At 50.9% G+C, this 21,003-nt stretch overlaps 1 protein-coding gene across 5 annotated transcripts in view; it reads left to right on the forward strand.

Annotated features, from left to right (window-relative positions):
- Adamts7 (ADAM metallopeptidase with thrombospondin type 1 motif 7) overlaps positions 1 to 21,003 on the forward strand; it is a 36,866-nt gene that overhangs the window by 6,506 nt on the left and 9,357 nt on the right. For 4 of the 5 annotated variants that reach the window (XM_028758927.1, XM_028758928.1, XM_028758930.1 and 1 more), the window contains exons 2-14: positions 1,951 to 2,306; positions 4,071 to 4,236; positions 4,925 to 5,103; positions 7,901 to 7,984; positions 8,249 to 8,373; positions 9,413 to 9,562; positions 10,880 to 11,026; positions 16,145 to 16,289; positions 16,848 to 16,940; positions 17,247 to 17,392; positions 18,585 to 18,754; positions 18,988 to 19,121; positions 19,939 to 20,059. In XM_028758927.1, the coding sequence (XP_028614760.1) occupies positions 1,951 to 2,306; positions 4,071 to 4,236; positions 4,925 to 5,103; positions 7,901 to 7,984; positions 8,249 to 8,373; positions 9,413 to 9,562; positions 10,880 to 11,026; positions 16,145 to 16,289; positions 16,848 to 16,940; positions 17,247 to 17,392; positions 18,585 to 18,754; positions 18,988 to 19,121; positions 19,939 to 20,059 (2,016 nt within the window). The remainder of the gene's footprint in view (positions 1 to 1,950; positions 2,307 to 4,070; positions 4,237 to 4,924; positions 5,104 to 7,900; positions 7,985 to 8,248; positions 8,374 to 9,412; positions 9,563 to 10,879; positions 11,027 to 16,144; positions 16,290 to 16,847; positions 16,941 to 17,246; positions 17,393 to 18,584; positions 18,755 to 18,987; positions 19,122 to 19,938; positions 20,060 to 21,003) is intronic. The other variant, XM_028758931.1, reaches the window with a different exon arrangement.

Below are 21,003 nucleotides of genomic sequence, written 5' to 3' on the forward strand. Positions count from 1 at the left end.
CCCCCCCCTCTCTCTCTGGTGGATGTGTACTTGATAATGTATGTGTGTACACATTTCTGTGTATTCATGCATGTGGAGGTCACAGGTAGATATTGTCTTTCCTCAGTTGCTCTCCACCTTAACTTTCGAGAAAGGTTTTCACTGACCGTGAAGCCTGTTGATTCACTTAGCCATGCCAGTGACCTTCGGAGACCTGCCTATCTTCATACTCCTTTCCTCAGCACTGGGTTTACAGTTAATACCACCACACCCAGCTTTTTCTGGGCATCTAGACTTTTGTTCTGGGGATTCACACTGTTCTGTAGTGGTCTTCTTACCAACTGAGCCTTCTCTTCAGTCCTCAATATACAGGTTATTTTATTCTTATTTTCTGAAGTATGTGTGTGTGTGTGTGTGCGCGCACATGTGCGTGCACGTAGCATGTATGTACATGTGCAGAAGTCAGAGTGGACAACTTTGAGTGTCATCTTTAGGACTTCTGTCCACCTCCTTTGAGATAGGGTCTCACTGATTTGGTTAGAATGGCTGGCTTGTCAGCAAGTCTATGGATTTTCCTATCTGCCTACTCCAGTTCTGGGATTATGAATACATGCTACCACACCTGGTTTTTTAAACCATGGTTGTGGGGATTGAACTCTGGTCCTTGTGCTTGCATGGTAAGCACTTTACCCACTGAGCCATCAGTCCTAGCCCCAGTCTCATCTTAATTACTAATATTAACTCTCGCTGGCACATTATCCTTCATGCAATAACGTATAAATGTTACAGAATGGGTTAAAGAGGCAGCCAGCTTGAAAGCAGCACCAAATAAGTTTCATGAACTGCAAGCCACAGAGCTGTCGGGGCTCAGAGTTAGCAAATGCAGGTCCAGGTCGCAGCAGTTTTGAGTGTCAGTTTTAAGTGGGACATATGTCCCTGACAGAAAAAACCTGCTTGAACTGAATCCCCAGGACAGATGAAGTTCCCTTACTGTGGCAGCTTTCCTGGATAAGGCTCAAAATGGTAGGTCAGTGTGCCTGCCATGTTCAATCTTGGTGCGCCTTTAAAGTGCAAAGTGAGAAGCTTCCATCTGGTGTGACAAGCTCCCACATCTGCTGTTTCTGGTATTATTTTGATGTATTCACATGTGTCTTTCCTTAGTGGCACAAATCACCTAGTGATCAGTCCTTGAAATGCTGGCAATAGCAATTGTTCACCTGTATGAACAGGAGGTAGAGTCACTCTACCTTGACGCTTGTACTCAGAATGGTATGACTCTTGGTGAAGACTGTTACTAACTGAGGACCGGGTTTGGGTTGAAAGCTGCTGTTTTGACAACATCATACCTCAGAGCAGAGGTGAAGGAAGATGGTAGGAGACTGAGGGAAAGTTGTTGAGACACAGGGAACAACAATGCAAAATCCTGAGGTGAGGACACAACTGGCTTGCTGAGGAGATTCAGCAGAGGGAAGTATGGAGTAGTTGGCGATGAGACTGGAGAGGCCACCTTGCCTAGAGCCTCATGTGCCACTGCTATAGTATTGTGCTGTGCTCTGAGTGGGATGGTGGTAGCTACAGTGTCATGAGCAGAGGATCATGGCTCCTGGTTGCTATGTTGAAAGTGATGAAGAGCTCCTGAGGTGTAAGCCCAGTGATAGATGGGTTAAGGAGTTACTGTAGGATGTTCAGATGGAGAAACTGAGGCATCAGGTAATGAAGCACCAAAGCTGGTAAAAAGTATGGGGAAGAGTTTGGTTCTGTTTTTCTGGTATTGTTACATAGTGGGAGATGTCCTCCTACTCCATACAGGGTCTCAGTGCTGAGATTACAAGCTTTTCTCACCATGCTTAGCCACAGTAGGAATTTGCATCTAGGTATCCTGCCATCTCTTAGCTGCCCCTTCTCTAGTTCCTGTTGATTGGCTTGAACCCTGAGTCTGTCCTGGGCCTAAATGTTACTTTCTCTCTGCAGGTCTTGTGACTGAGGGCCGGGCAGGTTTGGACATTGTGCACCCGGTGCGAGTGGATGCTGGAGGCTCCTTCCTGTCCTATGACCTGTGGCCACGGGTGGTACGCAAGCGAGATGTGTCTGTTAGGAAGGCCTCATCTGCTTTCTACCAGCTGCAGTACCAAGGGCGGGAGCTGCTTTTCAACTTGACCACCAACCCTTATCTCCTGGCTCCCGGCTTTGTGAGGGAGATTCGACGTCAAAGCAGCCTAGGCCATGTGCACATCCAAACCAGTGTCCCAACTTGCCATTTGCTTGGTGATGTTCAGGACCCAGAGCTGGAAGGCGGCTTTGCAGCCATCAGTGCCTGTGATGGTCTAGTAAGTTCTCTGGGATGCTCGAGGGGAGGGCTGGGGTTGGTGTGACATTGACTCTGCCTGATGGCTTGGCTCAGTATACCTTTCCTCTGTCAGCTCTGTGCTCATGAAGGAAACAGAAATGACAGTGCAGACTTCCTTGTTCTGAAGGACTGAAAACTTGAAAGATTTATGTGTGCTAGCATCTTTGTTTGCCTTTGTTGGACAACTCACTCTGTAGACTAGTCTGTTCTTAAACTCAGAGATCCTCCTGCCTCTGCCTCCCGAGTGCTAGGATTAAAGGCATGCATCACTATGGCCTGGCTTTATTTGTTTTGGGATCCAATTCTTGAAGTTCTGAAAATGTCCTGGGTAGGAAGCTGCTACTCCAGAGACCCCACGTGGAACAGCGTTTACAGAGGCTAAGTAAGCAATTGGTCCCCTTTCCCCTGGGGTGCCAGTTAGGATTCTCTGCAGAGTCACTTATGAGCTGAAACCTTTGTCTTTTAGCCTTCCAGCCCAGGCTAGAGATCTCGGAAATCCCTCTCTTCCTACCTCTGCTAGCCTCTAAGACAGTTCGTAATTGCTTGTGGGATTCCACTACCCAAAGGCTAACGCGCCTCTGATCTAGGCAGCATTCATTTGCTTTCTGCACCACCAAGCTCCCAAGAGTGTATAGCAGGAATGGGGGTACATAGACACAGCCATCCACTGATTCCGAAGGGCTCTTGCTATAATGGCTCAGGTGAAATCCATGAGATCAGCAACAAATGGCATGCACCTTGAACTCCATAGTCCCTAGGCATGAGAAGCTCATTTGTGCAGTAATCTATTCTGGTTTAGGAGCCTATGCCTGCTTCCTAGGTGCAGTTTCTCTCATTGAGCCTGAATGGCAGCTGGGCAGAGGAGATCTTCCCATTCTACAGTTGAGGAAGAAAGTTTGAGCAGACCTTGCCTAAGGTCACCATTCAGGGACGGAGGCTGATTCAAAGCCCCTTCTGTAGTTCCTGAAGCAGGTGTACTTTCTGGTACTCTGGGTTTCTTGGCTCCATGTGATCCAAAGGGTCCAATTGGTGCTACTGGGGAACTTCTAAAAGGGGTAACACCTTTTCTAGTAGAGTCTCCAGCTTGCAAGGGCGGTGGTGGGTTGCCTGAATCACATCTCATGACCTTCCATTTTCTGAACTCTATGCCAGGCTGATGTGCCCAAAGTGCTTCTGCCAGCTTCCCTTCTCTGGCCAGCTGCGGACTTGAGAAGCAGAATATCTTGGTGGTCATGGCAACTGGGTGGCTTGGGTGTGACAGAGCTGTTTTTGAAGTGATTCATTGCCTCAGGGAGACTGAAGAGGTCGAGGAGAAGCAATGGCCAGCTGGGAGGGGGCATGGTGGCCGGAGAAGACTGGCAGGCAAAGGAGACGCAAAACATCCTGGGGGCATGGACATGGGCCACCTGACTCGGGAGGGTTGTCTGGGACTGAGTAAAATGTCATCTTGTCAGATTCCAACGCAGATCTCTTTCTCCCTCCTAATGGTGTGTGTCAGGGCTGGGCCAAATCCTTGGAGTTGTTTCAAGAGGCTTCTAGTAAGGGCCCGAGCTTTGCTTTGAAGCCCTTAGCTGTGTAGAATGGCAAGGAAAGAATTAGCAACAGCCTAGAAGGAGGGAGTTGCTCTATCTGTCTATTGTGGGTCCAGATTGTGGAGGTGGGGTTCAACTGGGTAGGGCAGGGGTATGTGAAAAGGCAACCATATGCCAGCCCTCCACCAGTGACTCTGATGAATTTTTCCCAGAGAGGTGTGTTTCAGCTCTCCAATGAGGACTACTTCATCGAGCCTCTGGATGGAGTTCCAGCTCAGTCTGGACATGCCCAGCCCCATGTGGTGTACAAGCACCAAGGCTCTAGGAAGCAGGCCCAGCAGGATGGTTCCAGGGCTTCAGGCACCTGTGAAGTGCAAGGTATGTACCTTTCTGTAGAGTTGTGGGTAGAGACTACCTGGAGACTCATGTTCTTTCTAGAAACCTCTCTGAACACCCTCAAGCCCAGCTCTCTTGGACTGGAGCCGTGTTTCTCAACTGGCGGGTTAAGACCCTTGGGTAGGTTAAACGACCCTTTCACAGGGGTTGCATATCAGATGTCTTCCATATCTGATATTTGCATTGTGATTCATAGCAGTAGGAAAAATTACAGTTATGAGGTAGCAACAAAAATAATTTTATGGTTAAGGGTCACCACACATGAGGAACTTCATTAAAGGGTCACAGCAGTAGGCGGAACCACTGAACTAGTGGGCCACAAACATTTAAACAGACATACCACCCTAGTCTTTGATGTTCCATTAACCTGTGGCATGGGCTTGACAGTTCTGAAGGTAGGACTGTCCCTCCTACTGTTACTCATCTCCCTTGTCAAGTTGGTAATTTATCTTCCTCAGCTTTCTCTTCATATCGCTCATAGTGTCTCTGACTCTGTCAATCATCCTTTCTCCAGTGGCTGGGCTGCCCCTAGCCAGTTCCAGCAGGGATACTGGTGAGGAGCCTTCTGACTCTCTCTCCTACTTCTATTCCAGACTAATCAACCTGTGTTTTGGGGGCCCTACAGCTCAGTACCTGGGGGGATCTTATCCACATCATCTCTGTCCTCCAGTGTCCCCAGAGCTGGAGCACCAGCGAGAACATTGGGAACAGCAGCAGCAGAAGCGGAGGCAGCAGCGATCCGTCAGCAAAGAGAAGTGGGTGGAGACCCTGGTAGTGGCTGATTCCAAGATGGTGGAGTATCATGGGCAGCCGCAAGTGGAGAGCTATGTGCTGACGGTCATGAACATGGTGAGGTTGCTACAGTTTTTAAAGTGGTGGCCAGGGTGGCAGAGGAGGAGACATTGCAAGGGGACATAAAGGGTGATATGGATAGGTATACTGACAGACTGGCTTCCAGATGGTGGACCAGGCTCCAGGCTCTGAGTGTAGAGAGAAGCAGGGCCCTGGCAGGATCCCTGGAGGGGGGATGTATTATAGAGTACAGTCATAGAGCTTCTTTGATACTGAATTGTACTGTGTCTTGCCCTAGACTGTACAAGTGCTGAACCACCCTGCTGGGAGGAGTGAGTGAAGGTTGGGGCCTCCCCAGATCTGTGCTTGCCTGAGAGCACATGGTCTGGTTGGTTCATATGCTCTACCCTGAACAAACCCCTCCCTGCTTTATGTCAGGATCTGTGCTAAGCTGGGGACAGGCATACCTAACTACACTAGTCCTATCTGAGATATGTACAAGCCTTGAGCTGGAAATATCTGCTCAGTTTTGGGGTCTACTAACTGGTGACCTTGAGCAGGTCTGTGGGGTAGGGTGGACAGTAACACTTTACGGGCTGGGCACATTGCTTTTAATTCTATATGACAGTTGAGATGACAGGGGATCTCAGAGGTATGGACTTAGCAGTTTGTCTCAGTTAAGGTTTTATTGCTGAGAAAAGACACCATGACCAAGGCAACCCTTATAAAGGAAAACATTTCACTGAGACTGGCTTACAGTTCAGGAGTTCAGTCCATTATTGTCATGGTAGGAAGCATGGCAGCATGCAGGCAGACCATGGTGCTGGAGAAGGAGCTGAGAGTTCTGCATCTGGATCAGAAGGCAGCAGGAAGAGACTGAACCACTAGGTGTGGCTTGAGCATCTCAGACCTCAAAGCCCACCTCCCAGTGACCACTTCCTGTAACAAGGCTACACCTTCTAATAGTGTCACTCCCTATGGGACTATGGAGACTATTTTCACTCAATCTACCACACAAGTCAAAGAAACAAGGCAGAGCCAGACAAGGCAGTCTGGGTCTCCAAAGGCCCACCCAATGGGGACTGTGGCTGATGCATCCCCACCCTGCCCCACCCTTGCTGACTGTGTTGTCAAGGCCTTCTTCCCAGACCCCTTCTTGAGGGGCAGGATCCTGTAGACCAGCAGGCTGATCCTTGTAATCGTCCCAGGATCTTACTGCTCTGTACTGCTTTGTCTGCCCCTAAGACCAGGGCTCACTTGCTGCCACCTCAAAATAAGTATCTCTGTGGTCAGCTGGGATGTATGGTTGTGAATCCAGTTCTCTAAAAAGGAGCTGTAGTCATGGCTGCTCGTTACCAGCTAACATCACAGTCCCCCTGCCCAAGTCCTCATGAGGAAGTGCAGTTCTGAGGCAGTCCTTGGATTGGATACCATCGCTGATTCCTTGCTCTTTAGGGAGCAAAAGGCCTCTGAAGCCTTCTGCTTCAGGGGTCTCACGCAAGACTCTTTGCTTGAGTGAGGAGGGTTCTCACCCCCAGGTCCTGTTCTTCCCAGTGTCACTGCTTAAGAGTTCAGATTGAAAGAGATTGCAGCTTGGCTAGGTCCACCTATAATTAGCAGGATTCACCTCACTTCTGAGTTCTAGGGAACAGAAGTAAGTGTGTGTCAAGACTTGTGCCCAGTGAGATCTACTATCCAAACATAACAGGCTCCGGATCAGGCATTGTGCTCCAGGGCCCAGCAGTTTCTATTTGGTAGAAGTGGGTTGGCTTTTGAATTCCCCTGTAGGTGATTAAGGGGCTGACATCCATCCTGAATGGGGGGTGATAGTAGCCTCTAGCATCACTTTATCTCCACATCTGACCTCAAGAAGTTATCTACCCTCGACATTCCTCCTTTCACTGGGAAGAGCAGAACCCCAGGATCAAGAACCCTTCCTCAACTGTCCAGAGGCCAAAGAACATCTAGGGCCTAAGGGATGCTCAGTTGGCAAAGCTCTTACCAGGAGTTCAATCCCCAAAAAAACTCACATAAAAAAGGCAGAGAAGGTGACACATGCTTGTAATCACAGTACGCAGGAGGCAGAAACAGGTAGATTCTCTAGAGCCCGCTAGCTAGCCAGCATAGACTAACCAGCAAGCTTCAGATTAAAGAAGAAGCTGTCTCAAACAAGATGAGGGCTGCAGAGAGAGCTTAGCAGGAAAAGTCATTTGCCTGGGAATGCCTGGGCATCTGAGATTGATGTCCAGAACTGATGAACCCTTGAAAGTTGGCCTCTGACCTCCTCATATGTACGAGCCAAATGAATGTTCACATTCACATATTGTAATAGGCGTGGTAATAATAAATCAAATTAACAAACAAGATAGTTTCTAAGGCATGATATCCAAGGTCAACCCTCTATCTTGACTCCCAGGATCCATTCATGTCTATTCCTTGGGAAGGCCAGTCTTGGCTTCCCCAGGAGAGAAAGAGAAGAGTCAGAGCTCCATGCTAAGCAGCTGTCATTCAGAGATCTGGGATGCTGTTGGCTCTGTGGAGGGGATGGATGGGGTCAGTATTTGCAAGTAGATCTCAAGCTATTGCCCAGAATAGGCCAGAGCCCTAGGAAGCAACCTGGAAGGAGTCTGTGTGATCTGTCACTGCTGGGTTGGGGCAGTGTGAGTGTTAGGTATGGAGAGGTGGGGGCACTAGTGCATCCACGTCCACAGTAATGTGTGCAGCTGGTATGCCCCCCTGAGTGATCATGTGTGTGATCAGATGTGCATGCTCCTGAGTGGCTAGGGTAGGCACTGGGTTCCATTTCCTATATCCTGGTTGTAACCTGATTCCCCTCCCCATCCCTCTTGGATAGGTGGCTGGACTCTTTCATGATCCAAGCATTGGGAACCCCATTCATATCACCATTGTGCGCCTTATCATACTGGAAGATGAGGAGGTGAGAGGTCACATAGTCCCAAGCTGTCCCCAACAGTAAGCTCTCCTGCCCTGTGCCTTGAGTGCCTCCTTGGCCTTGACAGTATCCTCTGACACTTCTTGTCCTTGAGACAGTCTCTGTCTAGTTACAAACAAAGGGGTGGAGGCTGGGAGGCCTGGTCAATCTGCCCCTTGGATCTCTGATTCCTGTCTTGGTGTGGGGGCAAATTGGCCTTATCCCCAGAGCTCAGTATGAGTCCTGAGCCACCATTCTTCTTCCATGCAGAAGGACTTAAAGATCACACACCATGCGGAAGACACCCTGAGGAACTTCTGTAGGTGGCAGAAAAGCATCAACATGAAGGGTGATGACCACCCACAGCACCATGACACTGCCATCCTGCTTACCAGGTACCTTACCAGGCAGGGTAGGAGTGCCTTAGAATAGAGGGTTCTCATGTTATTGCCATAATCAATACTGAAACACCTTGCAGCCACCCAAGCTCCCCACGGTCATGCCTTGTCCAGTTTAGATAACTCAAGCAGGAAGTAGACAGAGGTGTAACCCAAAGGCGTGTTCAGGACTCACTAGTTCTGCATGTCTGTGAGTGTGTGTGTATGTGTGTGTATGTATGTGGGTGGTGTGTGAGTATGCGTGTATGTGTGCTTGCATGCATGTGCATGCTTGTGAGTGTATGGTGTATGGTGAATGTGTGTGGTGTGTGTGAGATGGATGAATGGTATGTGGTATATGTTCTGTATGTATGTGGACTGTATGTGATGTGTGTGGCGTACGTGTGGTGTATGTGGTATGTGTAGAGTGTGCGCTCACAGTGTTGTGCTAGTCGGTCTAGGTTGGTGGCCAAGAGTCCTTTCCAGAGCACTGGCCTTCAAAATCACCCTCATGTCATTTTTTCTTTATGGCAGTTTTCTCCCTCTCTCCTACCTTTTGAGGCCCTATTTACTTTTCCCCCCAACTTCGAGATGTTTTGTTTATGTATTTGTGTGTGTCTGTGTGTGAGCAAACATGCATGCCACAGCACATGTATGGAGGGCAGAGGGTAACTTGAAGGCATTGTTTCTTGCCTCTGATCATGTAGTCTCCAGGCATCTAACTCAGGACAGCAGGTTGGCCACAGTGCCTTTACCATTGAGCTATCTCTGGCTCTGCGTCTGTGTTCCACCTGAACTTATCTTCCCTCTACTGGGCTGTGGCAGCTAGAAGGGTACAAAAGTTTGTTCTAGGCACGCATTCCCTTCTCAGGTCCCAGTAAGTATTGGGAAGGTTATATGTGAACAAAGGCACCTGCTTTTCAAATGGCCGTATGTGGGTCTGATGTCAGAGTGAGGAGAAATGACACCCTAGCTCCCTGGTCTAGGGTAGCCTGGCCTTCTCCCTGCCCTCTTGGCATTGGGCTAAGCCAGTCTCTGACTACTTCTTTCTTTGCAGGAAGGATTTGTGTGCATCCATGAACCACCCTTGCGAAACGCTGGGCCTGTCTCATGTGTCTGGCTTGTGCCAACCTCAGCTCAGCTGTAGTGTCAGTGAGGATACTGGCCTGCCACTGGCCTTCACAGTGGCCCATGAGCTAGGACACAGGTAACTCACCTGCCCTCATTGCCAGTTAGGAACCGACTTTACCTTTCCACTCTTGGGTGTCAGCCAGCAGGGCTCCTGGGTCACAAAAGCTGAGGGAGTAAAACAGTTTGAGTTGACAGTTCCAACCACAAAGCCCCAGGATTGCCTCTGTTCCTCAACAAGACTGCTCCCCTATGTGTGGGAGAGAGGCCTGCTGGGGCATCACTGAGACCCATCTGTAGCGTGTCACATGGAAGAGGAGTAGGGATGGCCAGTCAGTGTATAGAGCCTTGGACACCTTTCGTGCTCTCAGTGCTGGCCCCTTTTACTCTTGCCACTTGCTTCTATCCCACCTGCACTGTGACCCTGGGCAAGTGTCATGTCCTTTCTGGGCTTCTGTGGGTCCTACATAGACAAAGGAGGCTAGATGTAGTGGTGCCACCTCTGCCTGTGCCCTGTGCCCTTTACCACCTGTGCTGGGGTTGGCGAGTTGGTGAAATGGATTGTGCTGAAGCTTCATTTGGTAGGCTCCCAGATAGCTCTTTGGGCCAGAGGGTTTTGACTGGGTGACAGCCATGTCTATGTTTGTGACTCTAGTCCTCCTGGCTGTCTTACTCTGGCAAGTTCTACAGCCTTTCTGAGGTGATGAGGACTGAGTGAGTTAGTAGTAGGCATGACTCCAGGTTCATAGCTGGTACTCAGGAATGTTTTCTTGAGCCATTCTCAAAGATGACTTCTTGAGACTTTCTAGAGACATAGTAGCTCAGACCTCTTTTTTTTTTTTTTGGTTTTTCGAGACAGGGTTTCTCTGTGTAGCCCTGGCTGTCCTGGAACTCACTCTGTAGACCAGGCTGGCCTCGAACTCAGAAATCCACCTGCCTCTGCCTCCCAAGTGCTGGGATTAAAGGCGTGCGCCACCACCGCCCGGCTAGCTCAGACCTCTTAACTCAAGTTCATAGCCTGAGGTCATCTTGGGCCAATGAGGTTGTAGGGTCGCAATAGACTTCTAGCAATAGACTTCCATCCGTGCCTCCTGAATTGCCATTCTTGGCTAGCTCTGGGCACAAGGACATGGCTGTGAGGGCCATTAAACAGATTCATTTTAGGCTAGCTAATACATGTAGATGGGAAACCCAGGGTATACTGCTGTCATCCCCACATTCTGTATTAGGGAAACTGAGGCTCATAGACAGCATGTGGCTTTCTCAAGGCACACAGCCATTAGGTGACAGAGTTAGCCCTGGGAATTGGGATTGTACCCCTTGCAGGCCTCCATGGGAAGGAGGCCTGGGGGCCTCCTGCTGCTCACCTGCCCCTGGGGCCTGTGCTCTCACGCAGTTTTGGCATTCAGCATGACGGCACCGGCAATGACTGTGAGTCCATTGGGAAACGGCCTTTCATCATGTCTCCACAGCTCCTGTATGACAGAGGCATTCCGCTCACCTGGTCCCGCTGCAGCCGCGACTACATCACCAGGTTCCTTGAGTAAGTCCTGGGCCTGGTGGCCAGGCCCTGTGTCTGCTGTCATTGTCCCATGGTGGGATGCAGTGCCAGGGAGTGTGATGTGGGGGGCACCTGGTAGACATCCTGGTAGACATAGTGCTTCAAGGGTCCTCTTGGACAGTGCACCTATGCTGTGGCTTGGAGGATGGGCAGGAGCTCATGAGCCCTCAGCTAGGGTAGGAAGGCGAGGCCACTGGAAACAGGGAGAGCTAGTAGTGAATGGAGTCCAGAAGATGCAGAGCAACACTGGAGAATAGGTGACCAGCTTCACAGCCCAGTGAGAGCAAGCAAAGTCAGCAGCAAAAGTAGAAGGCTTTTCCTTCCTTTCTTATTTTGCTGAGCCATTTTTAAAACTTTATTTAATGTACATTGGTGTTTTGCCTGCATGTATATCTGTGTGAGGGCATCAAAGCCCCTGGAACTGGAGTTGTAGATAGCTGTGAACTGCCATGTGGGTGCTGGGAATTGAACCTGGGTCTTCTGGAAGAGTAGTCAGTGCTTTTTAACTGCTGAGCCATCTCTCCATCCTTCCTTGTTGAGCTAGTTTTCATTCCTACTTAATGTTCTAAATAAGAAGAAGCTTAAATCTAAATTCTTTTTTCTACACACTTATTTATTGATTGTGGTGCATGTATGGAGGTCAAACTTACGGGCATTGGTTTTCTAGATTCTGGGGATCTAATTCAGGTTGTCATGCAAGGGCCTTTACCTGCTGAGCCATCTCCCTGGTCTTAAATTACCCCCAACACCTCTTACTCCTCTTGTTTTTAAAGTTAAGATGCTTCATACTCTCTCTCTTTAAAATTTATCAGTGTCTGAGTGTGTATGAAAGAGAGAAAGAGAGAGAGAGAGAGAGAGAGAGAGAGACAGAGACAGAGACAGAGAGAGAGAGCCTGCACACACTGTGCACGTGTGGAGGTCAGAGGACAACTGTGTGCACTTAGATAGGAAGCCATTTAACCTGCTGAGCCACCTCAGTGTGCACCGAACCAACTTCTTAGCACACAGTCTGCCATTCACTTCGACTCTGTGCAGAGCAGGTGTGTGATACTGCTTTACAAACCCAGGGCCTCAAGCATGGCCAGGCATGATCTTGGAAACTTTGCTACATGTCCATGCCCTGGTGCCAGTTTTATTTGAGATGCCAAAGTCAACCTTTCACATACAGAATGTATAGAGGAGAAACAGCTGCCTCTTGAGAGATCTATAGCTTTGATTATGACTTTCTGAGTCACCGATGAAGAGCTTATCGGGATGCAGCTTTTTTTTTTGGGGGGGGGGTGGAAGTGGGAGCATCCTTAAATGTTAGAAACTGACTTCATGTTTCTGAGTGATTCAGGATACCCAGAAAAGATGCTCCTCTACTAGGAGAGTGTCACATCTGTCTGCTGTTGTCTGTCATGTGTGACAGGGCAGGGCTTGCTGGTGTCCCAGCCTTCACTGTGCAAACTCTTAGTGTCCCTTTCTCTGTAGGATCCTCTACTGTGGGCCTTTGTCTGTGACTGGGATTCCTAGGCCAGATCCTTCTGGGTCTTTGGAGTAGAAACCTTCAGATTAGCTCTGACCTCAGCTCTACTGGTCCCAGTTAGCTAAGGTGCTCTGAGATCCTGGGTCTTTCAGTGTTCTGCTTCTCTGTCATTTCTCCTCACAGGCTTTAGCTCTCAGCTTCTGTCACTTTCCCAAGTCAGCTACTGGTTGGCCATCTGCTTTCCAGCTTCCAGAATTCTGTGACATCTCTCATTTGCTGTCAGCGCTTCCCTCTTACCCTCTGCCCGGGTGGAGTTATGGTTTGTTTATCCCTCAAATGTCAGGGTAGAAAAAGGTTCAGCAGAGATAGGCCTGCTCAGTGTGCTGTGGTTCTCTGGAAGCCCACTCCCCACGGTGGTAGCCTGGGTGGACGTCTAGGGCCTCTGGGCATGTGAGAGCATGGATACCGGCCTCCCCTGGAAGAGGGGTTTGTGTGAGGGGTGACAACTGGAAACTGAAGAGTTCCGTTTGGTGACTAAAACTTGGACACTGGCCCAGTCGCCTCGTGTTGGCAGATGAGTTACATTAGTCCTTAAGCCTCCCAAAATGGGGATTGTGATGGACAACCTCAGTGTTTGCTGTGAGGATTAGCCAAGAAAGCACGAGGCACGCTTAGCACAGTGCCTATCACACAGTACACAGTCAGTACATGGACATAGTTGCTATCACTATTTCTGCAGTTACCAAGTGGTTGACCTCGTGAACTTGAACAAGGGGTGTAGCCTGGGGTTGGGGAGGAGGTGAGTCTCCCCCAGAGATGGGCAGGGAATGAGATTGCTTGGGAAATCAGAATAGAAGGGGACCCTGAAACACCCGCAGGGCTTGTTCCCAGCTACCCCACCCTGAGTGCCACCCAGCACCCTGGCTCTGGGACAGACAGCTGAACAGGCAAGTCTCTGTGTTCTTTTAGCTGCTGGAATGTATGAGAGCCTTGGCCAGGGGCCTGGGCCGAGGGTAGGAGGAGAGGCAGTGAGCCTGACGCCTGCGTTGCAGATGGAAATGGGACCCATCACCTGAAGGTGCTTGAGAGAGAGAGTCGAGCACCTCAGGTCAGGGCACACATCTTTGCTCTATCTGTGAGTGACAGGCAAGGAGATCAAAGTCCAGGAGGAGGGGAAATCAGAAGGACCCTCCACAACAGACAGAGGGGCTGTCCTAGCTCCCATCCACGAGCTCCTTGCTGGGGCAGGACAGGAGATAAGTTTCTGCCCAAATAGGGCGGGGATCTGAAGGAGTGGGTGCTGAACGGGTGGTACAGTAGTGTTTCCACAGCCTGAGGAACTCTCAGCACAATGTACAGACCACCCACTATCCCTGTGTGACCACACCCCTCAGTTCCCAGCAAATATCTGCTTCTTGAGCCAGCAGACTAAGACACGGCTTGTCCTTGCCGGGTCATATATAGAACCTGTGTGCAGGCTCTCACCATACAAAGTGGAAAGCACAATGACTCAAAGTGACGAGTGCATAGCATCAGTTTGGGGTGTGTGTGTGTGTGTGTGTGTGTGTGTGTGCTATATGTGGGTATAGAGGGACACATTCTGGAGGCTTTTTAGAGATGACACTAAAGCTGGGGAGGAGAGGGAGCTGGACATAGGGGAAGCTGGGTGGAGGCAGGACACAGGGAACCTGACAAGGTGAAGGATCAGGGCATGGTAATGGGGTGAAATGGAGTTTGCTAGTCTAGGACAGCTGACCTGAAGAACTCCAGGAAGTTCTCTGGGCTGAGAAGTGCTTGGGTATGGTGGAAAGGCTGCAGCATCCTGGCACCTCTGCTCTTCAGGCCTGGGAGATCCTGCTCGTGAGTGTTCTCAAAGTCAGGGCTTTGCAGAGTGGGAGGCAGGCCTGGAGAGTGAGGAGTCCTTCATCTCATCTCCAACACCCTCCTATTTAGTTACTCCATGACTAGAAACTAGGGCTCGGGAGGGACACTAACACACACAGGCAGTAGACAGCTCTGTGCAATATCGAGGTGACAGTAAGGCTTCCTACTCAAGTCATCCCTTGTCTACTCCAACCCTATGTGGGGTGGCCCAGCCATGATTAGCATAAGGAAGAGCCCTGAAGGGACAGCTGATGGGTGTGGAGACCTTGGTGTGTGTCCAGCTGTGTAAGGAGCCTGGCAGTGAGCCAGCCCGAGGAAGGAACGGCCGCCTCCCTGACGTTTCCCAGCAGACATTGCTGTGGATACTTCTATAACTTGGGGTCAGTCTGTTATACAAGAGGATGTGAAGGCCCAGAGAGGGTGGAAGCTCAAGGCCATACAACATCCACAGAGGCTGGAAAGGCCAGCTGCCAGCTGCTCCTGAGACTTTCCCCAAGCCGACACTGCTGTGTGTACTTTTATAGCCCTTTAGACATGAGGTTGTGATGATTCAGAGAGGCTTTGGGGTAAAAACAGAGGCCACACTACACCCTCAGCCAATTAGAGAGGTAGACTACAATCTCTCTAGCTGTTCAGCATCAAGCCCATCAGGGCCATCCTCAGCAGGAAGTTGACGCAGTGTCACAAGGGACTAGTGCTCCCTCTCCCTCCCTCTGACAGATTCTACTTCTGTATTTCTTCCTGGGACATTTCCCTCTGCCTGCTCCAACCAGCACCATGTTCATCCTGGCTCCCTAGCCTGCTACCTTCTGTCCTCAAATCTCCCTGGCTTGAGGTTGTCCTTATCTCCCACTGTGTCCCACAGATCTCGGCCCTACTGATTCCAACCAAGTCCTTTCTGCCTGGGCAACCTAGGTGCCTGTTTTTGTGGCTCAATTCTTTTTAGGTTCTGGGCCCTGGACCCTCTTCCCATTCCTGAAGGACCAAAATGAGCCCCAGAAGGCTGGCAGCATGCTCCTACCCTCCTGTTTCCAGGCAACCTCATAGAACCTATAGTCATGGCAGAGGTGGTTGGGTGGAACTTGGGAGGCTATTCCCAAGAGCCCTGTTGTCTCCTTGCTCCTTGCCTGCTGGTGGGGCTACATGGCCTCCTTTCTCAGCACTACATCGGAAGGAGTATGTGATGGTCGTGGGCTGGACCTGCTCACACTGGCCCATTCTCTTGAATGCTGACTAGAGGAAGGCAGGAAGGAATAGGCAGTAGGAAGCAGAGGGCTGGTCCCTCAGGTCAGGGTGGGAGTGGGCTGGGTAGCTTTTCCCCAGAGATCTTTTGTTCTGTCAGCTGTAGTGTGACGGTTTCTAGAGCCAGGCCCAGTCCAGCCTGGCTCTAGAGTCTCAGCAGGAATAGAAGCTGCAGGACCTAAGAGCATAACCACTTGAGGACTTGGGGAACCCGGCCTTTGAAAGAAGGGTGCCAGGGTCTCTGTGATGGTGCACATGCTGAAGGCTCCCTGTGGAGGGTGGGATATTTGTGAGATGGCTAGAGCTCCAGTCAGATGAGAGACGGCTTCAGGGCTGCTTTGGAAGGGTCACATGACCTGCTGGCCAGGTGGAAGACTGGCATTTTCCGATGAGGTTCACAATCCCCACCTGCTCTGCTCTTCTACCCAGGCTTCTCCCATGGGTCTCAGGCTGCACTGTTGCCCTAGGGACCTCAAGTTATCCTCTCTTTCTTTTTTTTTTTTTAGCCGTGGCTGGGGTCTGTGCTTAGATGACCATCCAGCCAAGGATGTCATTGAGTTCCCCTCGGTGCTGCCCGGTGTCCTGTACGATGTGAACCACCAGTGCCGCCTTCAGTATGGGCCTTATTCAGTCCACTGCAAGGACATGGATGTGAGTGTGGGTATGGGAGGTACAGGCGGGTGGTCCTCACCAGCCCGACAATGCCTGGCTAGGGGTGTGCTCTCAAGGGGCATGGCAATACCTAACGTGACTTGTGGCAGGCGCCTGGGTTTTGGTAGGCACAGGTACAGGTCTGGATTCTAAATCAAACCTTAGGGGACTATGGACAAGTCTTTCAGCTCTCTGGACTTGTCTTAGAAGAAGGGAGAAAAAAAATAATCAGTCCTTCAGGGTCCCAGAGAGGGTCTTGTAAAGACATGAGCTGAACTTCTATCTTGAATGTTTCAGGTTCTATAGCCTGGGACTGGAAGAGGTGGCCAGCTGGAGACAGCTGTTGGCATCAAGCCAGGCTGGACGATAGTCCCTCTCAAAGGCCCCATGGTATCATGTGACTGAGGGAGAGGGGCCAGAGAATCCTCACACTTGCACACTCATAGGATGTTCCTGTGGAAATGTGTTCTGTGGAAATGTGTCACCATGACAGTAGGGACAGAGTGGGTGGTATGACTGGGGAGAGTGTCTGAGGGTAATGTACATGCCTCTTTGCAGGATATCTGCCACACATTATGGTGCTCTGTGGGGACCACCTGTCACTCCAAGCTGGATGCGGCTGTGGATGGCACACGCTGTGGGAAGAATAAGGTGCGCAGGAAGCCTCAACCCTGGCTGAATATGGGATTGGGGAGGCCATCTTCCCTCTGCTCATTCCTAGCTCGACTTCCCTGGGGTCTGCTCTTAATTAACATTCTCACTTTTGGTCCAGTCAACGTGGGTTTTATTTTATTCTTCACCCAGCTTCACCATGGCGTATTCGTTGTGGGTGACCATAGAGTCTGTCTTACACCTTCCATCCTCCTCTGTCTTTTGACACTTGTCTTGCCCACTTTGATCTCAGTGGGGTGAGGATGATTGACAGGTGTCGGGGTCTGCCCCCATATGTCTCAGTAGTGGTGTCTCAATGGAGAGTGCGTCCCTGAGGGCCTCCAGCCCGAGGCGGTGGACGGTGGCTGGTCCGGTTGGAGTGCCTGGTCTGTCTGCTCGAGGAGCTGTGGCGTGGGTGTACGGAGTGCTGAACGACAGTGCACACAGCCTGTGTGAGTGTGGGGCCCAGGCTGGGAGAAAGGATCCGAACGGAGCCAGCTGATAGCAGAGACTACCTCTGTTCCAGCCTCCGTCTCTAAGAAGTGTCCCTAGAATGGCCAAGTCCAGTGCCTAGGTCACCACGGGTCACTTCCAGGGAGCGTTCTGCAAGCGTTCCCCAGAGCTGACACACTAGCCAAGAGGGGAGTGCTCTCCAAAAGCTTGGGGAGATGCACAGAGACCTTGCTGCAAAGCCAGTGGCTGCAGAGAGGAGGATGCAGAGGTGAATGTTTAGAACTGCACCCTGGGATGTTCAGCCTCTAGGTCCTCCGTCCTCACACAAGGGCCTTCCTTCTTCACTGCTCCTCTGGGCCTCAGTTTGGTGCTAATGGGTGCCAGCAGAGCCTTCCTAGTCAAGTTGTCATTGGGCTAAGTCAGGCAGTATGGGTAAGGCACTGACCCTTCCTTATGCTGTGGGAAACACCCAGCACAAGCTGCTTTAGGTATCTGAGACTGGCTGCAGTACTAGCGGGGTGGCTATAGCTTCGGGTGAGCTTTCACATCTAAAGGGAGCTTTGGGAGACTTAGTGAAACAAGGGGCAGCCTGGCCCCACTGAACAAACTTTTTTGCTTGGCAGCCTGGGAGGTGGGATTCACAGCCAATTTCATCTCAGGGATGGTGCTTCATCAGGCCTCTGGTCCCTACCCCTCTGTATGTCCCTGCCTCCAGCTCAGCCAGTAGGGGGCTGGCTTGGCTTAGATGGGGTACAGGTTAGATGCCAAGCCAAGGTAACTTCTGGGTGGGGCTGGGAGGCTTCCTCTGACCTAGCCCAGGCATGCTGTCCCCAGGAACAAGTCTAACAACACAAGGCTAGCCCATCAGCCCACTACATGTTCCAGCCTCTCAGTAGCTCTCTTAGAGGTGGTCCAACTCCATTTTATAGACAAGGAGACTGAGGTCCGGAACATGGCAGTGTACATCTAAAGGGGGCTGTATGACTCATGGTCATACAGCAGTTCTGGGCTGAGCCTGAGGGTCTTGCTGCCACTATTCCTTAGATCCTTGGAGACAGGGAGGGTATATATGGCAGCCCTAGAGGGCAGAGCAGCATGATGGGGAGGATGGCAGGGGACTCTGGGTGCAGAAGATGTTGCTTGGCATTGGGCACTAATAGCATGCTCACAGCCCCATGGCTTTCCTTACAGGCCTAAGAACAGAGGCAAGTACTGTGTGGGGGAGCGGAAGCGGTTCCGGCTCTGCAACCTGCCAGCCTGCCCGCCGGACCGTCCCTCTTTCCGCCACACCCAGTGTAGCCAGTTTGATGGCAAGCTCTATAAGGGCAAGCTGCATAAATGGGTGCCTGTGCTCAACGATGGTGAGTTATGCTACCCACATGGATGTTGAGACTCAGAGGTGGCAGATGTAGGGATCCCAGTGATATAGGACCCTCAGTCCTTGGCGGCTCCCTGCTGTTGTCTGCGACAGCTATTCATTCTTCCCAGCTCCTCAGTCTGTGTGTGTGACATGGAGGATGCGGGGGTCTCCCTGGTGGCCTCTGTGATGCCTGGTCTTGGCTTTGCTTCCTGAATCCTCCTCTTGTCCCATCAGAGAACCCCTGTGAGCTGCACTGCCGGCCCTCTAACTACTCCAATACAGAGAAGCTGAGGGATGCCGTGGTGGATGGCACCCCCTGTTACCAAGGCCGTGTCAGCCGTGACATCTGCATCAATGGCATCTGTAGGGTATGTGGGATAGGAAGAGGTTCTCCCAGCCCTGTTGGCAGGTACCGGGCCCACCTCCAGGGCTTACCTGGCTTTCTCCTCCTTGCTGTCTAACTTTTAAGACAAACCTTTGTGCACTACTGTCTCTGGCAATGGAGACCTCACCGTTAGCACCATCCTGTCAGTCACTACTACCTTACCACTTCATTTCCAATAACTTCCTACAGCTCCTATCAGTGTGCCTGCCTATACGGCTCCACTCATGAAAGCCTAGGTGGATTCAGGAAACTGCCTCCTCTCACCGAAGGGGTTGCCAAGGTGGTGGTAGTGGTATGCTGGGCTCTGAGCCTGGAGACAGCACTGTGTTTGGTAACGGTTTGTCTGTTTTCTAGTCCTTGCCACTCTTCCACGCCCAGGGCCCCAGCCACCTTCCTTACCCCACTTCTTGCCTTTAAAGCCACTGTGCTAAAGGCCCAGGTCTAGAGGAGGCCTCAGAAAGAGGTGCTAACCCAGTGTCTCTGATTTTCTAGAAAAATTCCACAGTGTGCCAGAATCCACACTTACCTGTAGTCTTATGTGAGAGACACTTCCTGCCTCTTGTCTCCTGGGATGTTCTTAACACTCTTTTAAGGCATGAAATGATGTCTCCCCTATTTCTCATCTGGGGAAACTGAGGCTCAGGGGAAGAAGACTCGGTCATCAGGCAGTATGACTATGATAGGACTGGACCCAAGCAAGGGCTTTTGACTTCCTCCTAGGGTCTCTCTCCTGAGTCCGGCAGATACTCACCGGGGAAAGGGGTTGGCAGCCAGCACAAAGGGCTTCCTCTCTGTTACAGAAAGTGGGCTGTGACTTCGAGATTGACTCTGGTGCTGAGGAGGACCGCTGTGGTGTGTGCCAGGGGGATGGCTCTACATGCCACACCGTGAGCAGGACCTTCAAGGAGGCTGAAGGCCTGGGTATGGTTGGGGCTGCTGGGCTGGGAATGTATGCCTGTCATCGTGTTGCCTGCCCCTGTGGTCCTCGTCTAGACTAGACATGGCAACAGGACCCTCCTTGTTTGGCCAGGGTCCTTATCCTTAGAGCAGACACTGAGTCCTTGTTCCAAGTGAGACCTGTCTTCCTAAGGGTTCTTCTAAGTGACTGTGAATGGTGTGTAGTCCTTTCAGAGGGCTGTTATCTTCTGAAGTTTCAGAGACCTCCCCAGTACCATGTCCCAGCCTTGAGGTCTGAGTCACACATATTGCTTAAGTGCTAACTGTGTGCTTTAACTATGGGGGACGCCTAGGTGACAGAATCTTCACTGTGACAAAGGCAGTAGGCTATGTATTTCAGGAAGAGAAGGAAACACCAAGCTAGAAGGTCTTGACCTGGGAAGTCAGGGAAGTCAGGGAGTTCAGGGAAGACTTCTCACAGGAGGTGGGGAATGAGCCTAATGATGAATGACTCTGGAGATTGGTTGAGGAGAATCCCAGCTAGAGGCAAGCGTGTGGTAGAGTCTGCCCCTGTAAGGCAGGTAGGCCGTGAGGCTAGAATGCTGTGCTCCACAGCTTGCATTTCTTCCCAGGGCTGACTTGTATCCCCATAGGAGCCCTGTGTAGACCACCTTAACTCAGTGCTTCATTTCCTCATCTGTAGAGTGGGTCTAGCAACACTGTCTTGTTATGGAGTGGTGCTAGGCACACACAAGAGCAGTGTCGCCTAATAGAAAGAGAGAAGTTAGGCTACTCTAATTCTAAAGAGAGCAAAGGCCCAAGTGACTTTCCTGGATGGGAGAGATGATGGACCAGGCTGAACTGATAAAAATCAGTTTCCCAGTTTCCCAGATAGTAGTGGTAGACCATGAGGCAGAGGGGAAGGATCTGTGGGCCCTTTTTGAGGTCTTGGTGACCCAGAGTGGATA

This window comes from Grammomys surdaster, unplaced genomic scaffold (genome assembly GCF_004785775.1).
Source record: "Grammomys surdaster isolate TR1022 unplaced genomic scaffold, NIH_TR_1.0 126248, whole genome shotgun sequence".
Taxonomy (NCBI): Eukaryota; Metazoa; Chordata; class Mammalia; order Rodentia; family Muridae; genus Grammomys; species Grammomys surdaster.